Source organism: Varanus komodoensis, unplaced genomic scaffold (genome assembly GCF_004798865.1).
Source record: "Varanus komodoensis strain SLA01 unplaced genomic scaffold, ASM479886v1 scaffold45, whole genome shotgun sequence".
NCBI classification, from domain to species: Eukaryota; Metazoa; Chordata; class Lepidosauria; order Squamata; family Varanidae; genus Varanus; species Varanus komodoensis.
The window spans coordinates 2,290,950-2,304,196 of NW_025336011.1; the positions used below are offsets into that span (position 1 = coordinate 2,290,950).

The following is a 13,247-nucleotide window of genomic DNA, read 5'->3' on the forward strand; positions in this document are numbered from 1 at the left end:
AGCCCAGTCACAAGGGGCAAGCAGGCCTCCCCGCTCATTCTCCTTTATAGGGATTTGGCAGCAGATCCCTTTCTGCACCCAGTTCTGCTGCTGTCCTGTCAGCCTTGGAGAGCTAGTCCCTCTCAGGCTCAGCCCTTCCTTCTGGAATAAACTATTATTAATGGCCTTACTAACAGGATTGTTGCAAGGATGTGGCTCATGACAGATGTGGAAAGCTTTGAACCTGTGAGATATGCTATGTGATACTAAATACTATTGTCTGTATTGTTGTTGCTGCTGTTATTAGTGCAGAGTCTTTTCGCATGGATTTTCTTCCCTTTTCCAATGTCTGCAGCAATGCAGAAGAATCTGTCTAATCCTTGGGTGTGCTAGTATGTGGCAACTATTCAGGACTGGTTCCAGGTGCAGCAGTTTAAAGCTCCCACTTGTGGCACCCTTGACATGTGCAGTGGCATGAAGACAATAGACAGTGGAGTGGTACAGGGGCAGGGGCACTCTGCAGGATCCATGCCACGCCCAGCCAGCCAGGCCACCAAGCATTACAGGTGGAGGGCAGGTTATTCTCATGATTGAACAATGTCCTTCAATGAAGCACTCATTTTCTTCCACAGAGCTGAATGGTAGCAATTCATTTATACAGGAAAAAAGTAAAGGTGCAATTTAAGACACTACTGGGATGAAAGCTAAAATTGCTTCTTGCTCCTGTGATGTTGGTGACTTCACCACTGACAAAACAAATCTATTCTTATCTGCATTCCCGCCCAGGCTCTTCTCCTGTCTCCGTCAAGACAGAGCAGTTTCTTTCAACCTTGCGATCTCCGGATATGTTGGATTACAACTCCCACCATCCCCAATAGTTGTACTGGCTTGGGATTATAAGAATTGTGGTCCAGCATATCTGGAGGCTGTGTGGTTGGGGAAGGTTAAGCTAGAGTATGAAAAAAAATGGGCACACACACACACACACACAAACACAACCATTTTATGATCCACACAGAGCCAGTGTCCATAATCTGCTGGGCTGCAGTGAATGAAACCCTGAGACTCCAAATGCAGACTGCTCTTTCTTCCTGTATATTTTTACCCTGCTTGGCATTCATTCTCTCTGGATGGGAGGCACAGTATAATCATAGCCCATCTATCTCAGCCTGCCAAATTCTGTTGGAAGTATTAGCTTCCTGTTTATATGCATCTGATGGAGCATAACTGAAAAATATTTATACATGCTGACACATAAGATTATATATGGTCACTTAGGGGAGGGTTAAAGCCCGTCCGACAACTAATGGGAGAAAAAAATGGGCTGTACTTTATTTACACAGGGCCTTGTGTCCGTATTTCTCCTTTCCCTCATTCTTTACTGACAAGGGTGTTAGAATACAACCAGACTGTGTTCTTCCTTCCTAAGGCTGCATCTAAATGGCAGAGTCCCACGCTGCCTGGTGAGCAATTTATCACTCAGCTGGAAGAGCCGGTGTGATGTAATACTCAGAACATTGCATGGGGATGAAGGAGACCCAGAATCAAATCCCTGACTGGCTATGAAGCTCACCAGCGACTTTAGGTAAGTAATTTTCTGAGCTTAACCTACCTCACAATGTGCAATTTACTAATGTATGTCCCTCTGAGATACAAGGATGGAAAGGAATACAAGGAAATAAATATGCTACAAAATTTCATTGGATTTTATACAACAATTCCTGGGCCGGTTTTTCAACTTCCGTTTCTCCAAACTGAAGTACTGGAGATTAGTTGACTGATACGAATCCCTAGCCCTTTGAATGTCTCTGCAGAATTCCTTTCTTTTTCTCCTAAGGACAACTGGGTGATGTTGATATATTGAAGGAATATGGGTTTATGCTTTTTTAAAAAATCACAAACTTTTTTCATTTGCATAGTAGTAGAAGGCCATATTGTCAAGGATGCACCATCGTTTCTGCCACTCAGAGCCAAAGATTTTGGAATCTGTAAAGAAGAAGAAGGGGTAAATCAGCAACAACTAGAAAATAAGCAATGGTTCTCCATCATCAGAAGGGTTTCCAAGACAAACCTCCCATATCAATCAGAGGTGGCAGTTGTTCATATTATCATCAGTCATATCAACTACGACGACTACTACTCCTAGGCATTTGTTTGTGGCAAATTTGTACTTTTAGTGTCTGTCCACCATAAACTGAAAGCAACCTGTGAGTAGATTCTCATGGGAAAATTTACATTTCCAAAAATAAAATGGGCACATCTATTTTAAGGGCATATTCGTATATTTATGGTCTTTGACTTTAAAATATTTGTAAGTGGCCTAACCCTAATCTTATCCTAAATAGGTCAAAAGGCAAATAGTACACTCATCCCCTTCTCTTTAGTTGATACAGTGCATCTGAACGTACCAGATGTACTCGGGCTCTCTTTATAGCATCAAAACTGTTGCAGAGAAGCGACCCACAGTCTTGGCTCTGGCTGCTTCAATACTCCAGTTACAAAAAACATAGGGATTGGGGGGAATGTGAATTTAAAAATCAACTGAATTTGCTGTGAAGACTGCTTTGGCATATTTTTACCTTTGGATCGTTTTTCCAAGTATCCTTGTTTTAGAATGAGTCCTTGCTCCTGAATGGCCTTTTGAAAGTTGGTTTCAGCTTAAAACAAACAAACAAACAGAACATTAGGATTAAACATGGGAAATTAAGCTTGGCAAAAGTATGGGGAATTTCCCAGGACAAAACAGTCAAGGTAATCTTGTGGTAAGTTAGTCAGATTGCATCCCTCAGTATTGCCAAATTCACATTATTTAAGAGATACAGAGGGCAGTGGCTGACAAGCAGCTTTCATGCGGTCAGGCCTCACATCCCATCAGTATGCATCGAATGCATCAGTATTCACATTCCACTCACGCATCAAATGGAATGCATGAGTCCTTACCATGCTTTGCACTGGGTGGCAGGCTAATGTCCTACCAGCCCCTTTCCCTGGAATGCTTCCATCTGCGTACAGGGTAGTAGTCCAACACTGAAGCTGAATGGAACCTGTTTTAGCTCATGCAACCATGCTGTGCCCAACACAGACATACCCTAGGTCCTCACACAGAAGTAAATTTCATTTAGTCCAATGTGGTTCTAACCAGTGCTTTTTTTGTAAGAAAAAAGGTGCCAGAACGCATGAAATTATTTACCTTTCACATGTAGTCAATCACTGTACACACACCCACACACGTCAGTTGTGTAACAAAACATAACGGTCGCTGCCTGCAGTAAGCACTCAGCGTGCGACCACACGACCAATCACAAGCCGAGCAGCGCCACAAGCCGAGCAGCGCCTTCGCAACCAGTGCGGACGAAGTACACTTGCATCAGACTCGACACACAAGCAGCATGCACCATTTTCATGATTTTGCCGCCGACTTGCTACGCTCAACAGGGCAATTCAAATCCACGTGGACCAAACATCAAATTTTCAAAAGTTACTTTTAAAACTTGGAAAATCTGTTGAAAAAAGGTGCCAGAACTCTGTTCCGGTGCATTCTATGACAAAAAAAGCATTGGTTGTAACATAAGAATAGCCCAACCCTCCCCTTCATGTCACATGAAGAAACCCCTTGGGCAAAACATTCAAAAGCAGGGCCTCAGGTAGGCACAGTGGTTTTCACATATATAGTCTAGAAGGAAGGGAGAGTAAACCCCCTTCTTCTTTACCAATCTCCACTCCACTTCCAGGAATTCATACATAGGTTAAACAGTGAAATCAGGATGTATATCTGGTTGGATCTTTGTTTTCCCTCTCAGCCCTTCAGGAGTTCCTCCTGAAAAAATGTATCGTTTGGAGAAAAAGGTTTTTGCCAGTGTCTTTAAGGGGCCCAGAGAGAGGATGTCTGTTCTCTCCTACCTACGCAATGAACAACTGTATGATGTCCTGCTATGGGAGCTGAGAAATACTTTAGGATTGTTCTTAAGCAAGCATTAGTTCATCAGTGTGTGTGTTTAATTTTCTTTAAAAGCAACATCTCATTTCCGTAGCTTTATCTTAACTCTTTAATAAATACATCATTAATTGAAGCTGTTTGAGATGTCTAGTGCAGCATAACTTAGAATCTGTCCTATCTATGTGCTTAACCATTCATCCACACTGTAAAATTGTTAAACGGTGATTCTAGGAAATTCCAGTTTGCTTCACTAAGCATGCTTCCTTCCATCCACTTCAGTATCTCAGATGTTGCAAAGTTGGCTTCACTTCCTGGAAAGACCTAGGTGATTTTAAAATAAAGACAGAGGCAAGCAGCCTTTCACCTCAGCCAGCTCTCTGAGATAGGTGGATAACAGGTACTTAATTCCAGGTGTCAGGGTCCCTTAAGTGGCCAAACAGATGTGCAGCCAGTTCCAAATACAAGACACATTCAAAGTATTGCATCCAAACCTCCAGCACTGGAAATGGACAGAGACAAATTGTCTGTATGTAAATGTTGCTGGGGATGTAACCTACAAAGGCGCTGCACATTCTTGCCCTGGGAATTCTTTCTAATTCCAGATGTTTGCTTCAGTGTAAGAGAAAGGCATTCTGTAAGTACATCTTTGAGGTAAACTAATAACAAAACCAATGCATTGCCTAAGTTTTGATATTAAAAACAGAACCAAAATTAATCTTGGTTCTGGTAGCAGCCCAGTGTAGAGATCTGGACAAGTAGTAGTAGTACGAGGAGGAAACCCTCCTCACTACACAGTACAGTCAATTGCACATTGTGGGTGCATTTAACAGACATTCTAGCACATTAAGGCTGTCTCTGTGAATCGATCCTCAGTCTGCCTCAGCCAGAGATTTACACCATCTCTCAGACATTTACATAACCTTTTGCCAAGCCTGCTTATATTTCTTGGTAATTAGCTAGAAGCTGGAAATGAAGAGTCAATTAATTCTTCCAGTTTCTCAGCATGAGAACTGGGGAACCAGAGGCTCCAACCCAAGGTATCTTCCCACTTCAAGTGGCCACACTGCAGGACCTGAGAGATGTGCACTAGGAAGGATCGTTTAAATGTTGTAAAGGATGCCAGGACCTGATGTATGGCCCATATGCAACTTACTCTTGGAATCATCTGCCACACTGCAAGCCTTGCATGCTGTTTGATTGGCACACTTGAAATGCTGGCTCCCCTAGTAACTACTTGCAGTGTTTGCACAATTGAACTGTCCCTGAGCAGCAGAAGTCTGAAGACAAAATACAGTTCTGATAGATATACTAGATCCAGTACACAAGCAGCACACAACAATTCCTGGAGTTCTGAACAAATTGCCTTACTGCTGAATAATGCCCTTCTCCAACCCCCACCCAATACACAATAAACCTCTGTGTACCCAGAACATAAGAACTGCCCTGGAAACTCCTTTTCACATGTAGATGGCTTCACTTTGACCAAGAGGAAAGCTTATGCTTGGGAGAAATTCGCAGTTTTCAATAGATGTGGAATTATGCAAATGCAACACACAAAACCCCAGGGTTGTGTGAGCCATTCTGTTTCTGAGAATATCAGCATTTACTTTTAATCTATATTGTAATGTGCTATGGGATGTTGTGGTGGAGGTAATGGCATTTCCAGTTGTGACTGGCTCAGCTACCTTGTCTGTCACAGAAGAACGGGCAGCCAGAATAGCCACTGGCAGCCATTCATTGGCTTAGCTGCTCTGCTTCTAAGGGGTTTTGTTGGCCACTGGCTGAGCTGCTTAAATCTGAAAATGGAAATCCTGACAAGCTTAAACATTGCTGATTCTTTCAACTCTATCCTACAAGCTTATTAAGGATTCCTCAACATGACGAACAGCTGAAAGACAGCTTCTCCAGCACTACTGATCAACCCCTGCAATATGCAGCTGAAGGGGTCCATTCTAGGGCACTCCTACTGGAGACATTTATCAGGAACACATTATTTCCTACTGAGGGTTGTTTATAGGTTCTTTAGATGATGTGACTTTTCAGTTTTTCTTCTTTGTCTAACCACTACATCTAGTAAGGTTTTCAGAGCAGGGAAAACATGCCTTTTGATTGTGAAAGCAAAAGAAAGTGTGATTTACCTTTACATATTTCTGCTGTTTTGCTAGACCACAGTGCCACCTAGCAATTCTGTAATGCAAAGCAGGAAAGGAAATTCTTGTGTAGCACTTGGAGCTCAATTCTGCAATTAAATGCAATGCAGATAAAGCTGATTAACAGTCTCACGTAGTTCATAATGGGTGGTTTATAAGGTTTAATATTGCTCTGTGTGAACTGAGTGTAAACCAGATTCCTCTGGGAATCTGCAGAGGTTCTGTGGCAGACAGAGTTTTCCTGGTTGACAGAGATGTAGAAAATGTTCCCTAAAGGTAGAACACTTAAAAAAACACTTCTGACACACATCATCTGTCAACCTGGTCAAACACTGATTAAAATTGTGCATCAGTTATCAAATTCTGCAATCAAATGTTGAAATCTAGTGATATTGAATGTCAGGTATATGTACATATTGGGTGCTTTTGTCTCTTATTGTGGCAGCAAACATGAAACAAAAGGAGAGGAGACTTGGAGAGAAAGATGAAACTCTTATTAAGTGAGAGAGAATGTTGATGTACTGTTGTAGGGAGTTAACAGGAAATAATAACTTTCTCTCCTTCAAGAGGAAAATATAAACAAAAATATGATTTTAATAATTTAATCAAGTAGGACAAAAGAAGTGTGCTGAATGTTTAGAGTGAAAAAGCTCCATACATAAGAAGGCCAGAAAACGGAAAGTGCAGAGACAAGAAATATCACAAGGGAGTGGAGGATTAATAAGAATTTGACTATCTGATGAATGGAAAGATCAAAGCAAGGGATACAAAAAAAATGAAGATAGATTGTGGGGGTGAGAATATGCAGAACTGATGATTCCAAGAAGATGTTTAAGTAATGCACAGACATAGAGAAGCCAGTGAAAGGAAACTTATAGAGGTATAACATAATTAAAGAATGAAGCACATTAAGAAGCATAAGAGCTGAGAATATAGGCTTTTCAACATGAAGCTGTTAACTGCTGCCATCTATTTTCAGTTTTGTTGCAGCACTGAGATCTGAGCGCTACTCAAAGAACTCTTCCTTTCCTACTTTTCTGCTACATAACCTCAAGGTGGAGTTGTAATCCTTGTATATGAAGCTAAACAGAACTGTTTCCTCCATTCCAATGCAATTCCTAATTTCCTCCATTCTGTAAAAAAGGGGGAAGGGGAAGTATCTGAAAAAACTCTGAACTTGAAGCTGTAGAAACACATCATCTAAAGTGTCATCTATAAACAACCATGAATCATGAGTGAACAATAAATGCCTTGTGTAGAAAGGCTCTTGGTTTAAATGAAAATAAATAAATGCATAAAATACAACAACAAACAATATGGGAAAAACAGTGGTCTGCATGAGAGTTTTAGTAGAGCCAATACATTAAAAAGAGGAACTTTCAAAACATTGGGAGGGGAAGAAGTTACAAATCTTAACTGGAGTTTAATATGAGCTAAAACGAAAGAACAGGAGGATGCTAGATCTCTTAACTTCCTGAGCTTTCCTGGGAAGAATGAAGGATATTTTAGCTAACTGGAAAAAAGACAAAGTTCATGACTATTTCAGGGCAGGAATTAGAGGAAAAAGAGGTATTGATATGAGACTTTGAAATAAGTTCTGATAGGAGTAAAACCAAGATGTGGTTATCAAATCCCAAATAACAAAAATAAATAAATAAATAAATAAATAAATGAAAATGAAAAAGCAGGGAATGGTCTATTGTATTAAAGGATGATAAAGGATTGAGAAGACTAAAACCAGAAGAGAGTATTGCAGAAACTGGAAAAAATGGGGAAAAGAGAATGAAAGAAAATCTATTAAAGTGGAAGAAGTAGACTGAATATTACAAGTAAAGTAAGAAATGAGTAACAGGTATTTATGAATAAAATATTGCACAAATGTTCAAACAAAACTGATGAAAAACTGGGCTTGGAGACTGGACTGAGTTGAAAGCAGCAAATAGATGCTGAAGGTGAAGTGAGGAAGACTGGATGAAAGAAGAAAATGGAGCACTTTTGTAAGAGGAAGGCATGAATATAAATAAATAAAATTAAACAGAGAATGAAACTTGCATCAAAGATTTCCAGTATTTCCAATGCAGGAACAGAGCATAAGTGAACAGGTAGCAAAAGCAGGTTGCATGGTTAGGGGAGGCATCTTGGAGCAGGAATATAGCCATCATATTGAAGGCAGAGTTCAAAACTAGAGTTAAAAGCTTGTTTCTAAGGCTGTACTGGTTTGATTTGGGGGGAACTGCTACCACTTTAAGGAAAAACACTGTCTCCATGCTGCTAACTCCCCCTTGCTTAATGAATGTATTTCAAAAAACAAGCACCACAAAAACGCTATAAATGCTTGCTACTTTCTTGTCAGAAGGAATTGTTCCCAGGTCGTCCTACTATGTGGGGAAGTGAGGCTCTGTGTGTGAAGCACTTACACGTACATGACAACTGATAAAGGAGAAAATCCTGGCCTAGATGTACTAATGAAGCAAGCACATGATGTGTCCAAAATCCAAAATCAGGAACGTACCAGCTTGGCCATGAGAATCAACATCTCCTCCCACAAATCCTGGGAGGTCAGGAATTCCACCCTCTGGAGTGTGCTGCCAGTCGGCTAGTGAACTCAGCATGCTAGACTCCTGTGGAAGCTTGGCACTGTTCCATGTAGTAGTTAATTTATTCCGAACCCTCTCCAACTATCTAAAAGTGCTACTGATCATCTCCCTAATGGCCATGTTCACTGCTTTTTAAGCATGAATCCCTTACCAGAAGGAGTTCCTTCTTGTTTTGCTAAGCGGCTCTCTCTTAACATGCCAATTCATCCATGTTGTCAAATTTTTCCTCCCCTACTCCTCTCTTCCTTCACAGAACTATTTTCATTTTAGAGTTTTATGACTCTGCAAAACTCTGGGGGTGGACATAAATCCTTGCAAATGAGTCTCGAGGTGAGCGTGAGGCACAACTGCAGCAGCTAAACATAAGAGTTCATTTGTGCAAAATTCTCCTCACCCTACCCCATACCAGGCACTTTTATTATGGGGGAATATGAGCCTTTCTTTTCTTCCCCCCGAAGTGAGATATCCCATGTTTAACCCCATTTTGATTGGGGTTTTCCTCAGCAATGCAAGCAGCTGCTCACACTGGATCAGGCACTAGAGCATACAAGGATCAGACCAAAGTCCATCTAGTCCAGGATTCTGTTCACACGGCAGCCAATCAGCTGCCTGCATCCTACTACTCACAAGGAGGATATGAGTACATTAGCACCATCCCACTCCTGCTTCCCTGCAACTGGTGTACAGAGGCATACTTGCCTCCGATACCTGATGTAGCATGCAGGAAACAGGACTATTAGCCAGTGGTATCCTTATCCTCCACATTTTGGCTAATTATCCTTTAAACACACTCACATTACCTCCTATCTTGTGGCAGATAATTCCACAGATTAAGTATGGGCTATGTGAATAACGAATTACTTTGATTTGTCCTGAATTTCCCAGCTTCTTGGAATGACTCATGCATTATGAGAGAAGGGTGAAAATACCTCCCTATCCACTTTCTGCACACTCTCAGGGTGGCTCTTACTGCAAGATGGTGGGACTGGTGAAGTCCCTCTAACTGGGCAGCTTGTTTCTCCTCTTGCCTTCTTACTAGGTTAAGGACCAGGTCTCAGATCTGCTCCCCCTCCAATCCTGAAAACCTTTCCACCTGTTCCAAAGCGTGTTCTGCCTGAGAAACTTCACTAGGTTCGCTTGAAACATCAAGGTCTTCTCCTCTTCTCAGCTTCCTCAGAATCTATTTGAACAATCTGCAATGAGCAAGAAATCGTCCCACACTCTACATTGGGGTTAGTTACTTCTGGGTTAAGGAAAAGCACTCTTTACATGCTCAGAGGAACCTCTTTCTTGATTTTATATGATCCAGAACTGATCCGTGATACCTAGATGCTGGATCTGAGTGTGAAGAGGCATAGAATAATAGTGTCTTTTTATTTGAGAATCTTTCCACCTCTAGTTCAATGACAAAGTTCCACTCCTTCCTGCCTCCCTCCTGCCTCCCATCATGTGCAATACTCCCATGCACACAAGAAGGGCCTTCTGCCCAGAGAACTCAGTCTAACAGAAATTCTCTGATTCAGACCTATTGTCCAGTGCACTTGGGCTGCTGAAACACACTAAGCAATTATTTGCACAAGTTTTTCTATGTCAATGATGAGCCACATGTGTCTCAAGTACAGCCTAATCACCCCATCAGTAATAACTGTCATTCTTGATTGGTTGAGTTTTAACCCATAGCCCTCTGAGATAAAGGTTTACTGTTCTTTCATGATTTCATCACCCATCATTCCCTCTTTCTCAACTGAATCATGGATGCTCCATGAAGGACATGGGAATGTATGTTCTGGAACCTCTTTAAAAATGTATCACCCCAGGATTATTTACAGAATAGGATATTCTGCTTGTTCTATATGCTGTAAGGGGAAGCAGTGGCACAGCAGCTTAATGATGCTGGAACTGTCGGCCAGAAATGGTTGGCACTCCAGCAGTTTGAGCCCAGCTTCTGCCAGATGGAGTGATCCCACAGTGTTTGCCCCAAGCTCCTAGCCAACCTAGCAGTTCGAAAGCATGTAATGCAAGTAGATAAATAGGTGCCACCTTGGTGTGATGGTAAGAGCACTCTGTGGCGTCATGCTGGTCACATGACTGCAGGATCATCTTTGGACAGCACTGGCTCATGGCCTTAGAAATGGAGAGCACTGCCACCTATTAGCTATTGGTTAAGTGGAGTAAAATCCACAGGGACTCCTTTACCTTTTACCTGTATGCTGTCTTCTGATTTTCTCCCCTTTCCCTGAATGCTTACTTTAATTAAGTTATACATAGGAATCTGGGACTTGCTTGTCTGCTGTGACATCCCGAAGATTCTTTTCTCCCAAGTGTTAAGCCATATATCAATGATACACTATTGATTAAGGGAAAGTAAAGGGACAACAGATTTGGACAGTTTTCTAAGAGTTGTTTCTCTGTTGGATACTGATTCAATTTTGGGATTCCCTTGCTCCATGTCCAGGAAAATAAAGGGCAGTGGCAGCAAATGTTAAGTTGGAAAGATGTGTTCCAGTCTGGCCCTGCAATGCAGAGAAAGTAGATTGGTTCCATCATAATGAGCTTTAGCTGAGAATCTACATTGCATGTTTTCTGAGCAGGGAGCACTTCTTTGCTCTTATAGCCCTGGATAACCTTGCTTGAAATGAAGACTTGCCATTGCCATAATTGCTTTGATTCCAAGAGAGCAAATGCTTTAAGCCACTGAGGCTGAGAGAAAAAAAGAGCAGGGGCTAAGAAATGCCACCTCGGCTATTACCTCTTCACCCTGATCCAGAGAATTCCAGGAGCAATGTAAGTTCATATAAATGCTGGTGATCCCATGAATAAACAGAATGTGGTACATAAACATGCACATGAGCTGTCACAAGGGGTGACAACTATCCTAAGCTACACAAATGTGCTCCACTGTTTTCAGCAAAGAATATTCTAAAGTGTGTGTGTGTGTGTGTGTGTGTGTGTGTGTGTGAGAGAGAGAGAGAGAGAGAGAGAGAGAGAGAGAGAGAGAGAGAGAGAGAGGAAACACCTGGCACTGGGATTGCCCTTGGTGGAGTGGGTTGACAATGCAGCCTTGGGCAACCCAGTCTGTCTCAGCTTAAGTTCACCATCTGCAGAACAGCAGAAACTTATCATGGCTATTTAGCACATATGACAGAAAGCAAGGCAACACTGCTCCCTTGAATTCACCTCACCAAAAATCTCTCTTGCCATGATTCCCCAGATGAGACAACACGTAGGTTGTGATCTGTTTTGTTTTGCCCCACAAGGAGATTTTGGGTGGCAAGGAAGGGAGATAGCCTCTCTAATTTACACATTTCTTTGCTACCTCCAGGAAGCCTTCCCATTTATGTGTCTGCACAAAAAACTGCTAGAATTCTAGCTGATTGGATCCTTGTTTCTCCCCCAGGGAGTCCCCCATAAAAATAGCTTGGTTTGGGAAAATAATTGTTCTCTGTTTTGCTGGCTCAGAGGATTGCTGCTTGCCCTCTTCCATGTACAGAATCCATGCCTGTAAGCTGCTGTGAGATACAAATTATTAGAAGGATTGTAGGTTTCCTGATAGATGCTGTTTATTTTATTGTAATCCACCTCAAACCAGATTTCCTTTGGATAGCATATAAAGCCTAAAAGAGCAGAATACAGCAAAAAAAATGTGTTTTCTTTTAAAAGGAGCTGCCCATTTCTGAACTTCTCCCTGTCTTAGTTCTTTAGTGGAGCTTCTGTAGTTGATTTTGTTTCTTTGTTGAGGACTGGACTGTTCCTATGTAAAAGCTGTGGTGACCTTGCACATGCTAACCACATATAAGGCTTTTATGGAGTTTAAAGAAATCTTGTAAAAAAGAAAGGTTTTTCCTTTTCCACAAGTGCAAACTGTACATCTGAAGTGGCCATGTGTTGAGGTGAAAATATCACATGAGTCGGGGTAGTGCTACCCAGGAGTAAATAATACAAACATCCTGCAGCTCACTGATTCAAAAAGCGATAGGGATTGTCATTACAAGTGGCACATAAATAGAGGCTCTGCCTTAGCCATACCATCACTTGCGTGTGGCTGCCAGACTCTCTTAACAGGAATAGTGAGAAAGTATACAAAAAGCTGAAGGGGAAAATTTCTTCTTATTGGCAACCAAGATCCTGAAGAAGGGTGCACATTGACTTCTGGTGATAAGCACAGCCAGGCTGATGCCTGAACTTGTCAGAACAAGCCACTGGACAAGAGTTCCAGAAAATCCACTCCAGAAGCCCACACTGTTGCGAAACAAAGGCATAGAGAATTTTGCACAGCTATCCAAAATTCGGCCCTCTCTCTTCAACTCTGGATTAGATCCAGGATCTGTATTCTGTGGATGTAAAGGTGGATGCAGTTTTCTTAGATCATGCCTCCTCTATAACATAGATCATCTCATTAAGCAGAATGCCCCAAATCTCTCTGTGCAGCATTTTCATGGAGCTGGAGGGGCTGCTGTGGAGAAAAGGAGGCAGCGAGGTCTGCTGGGACCACCTCAGCTGCATGCACCTGTATCTGGATCCAACCCTATGCCTAAGGCAGCACTTCACTTGCCTCAGGTAGGGCTAGCTTTGCATAAACTACTG

At 41.9% G+C, this 13,247-nt stretch overlaps 1 protein-coding gene across 1 annotated transcript in view; it reads right to left on the reverse strand.

Moving 5' to 3' along the window:
- SKAP1 (src kinase associated phosphoprotein 1) overlaps window positions 1-13,247 on the reverse strand; it is a 345,184-nt gene that overhangs the window by 93,915 nt on the left and 238,022 nt on the right. Inside the window, exons 5-6 of the mRNA XM_044444651.1 lie at window positions 2,559-2,636; window positions 1,882-1,965 (exon numbers count right to left, since the gene is read on the reverse strand). Of these exons, the coding sequence (XP_044300586.1) occupies window positions 1,882-1,965; window positions 2,559-2,636 (162 nt within the window). The remainder of the gene's footprint in view (window positions 1-1,881; window positions 1,966-2,558; window positions 2,637-13,247) is intronic.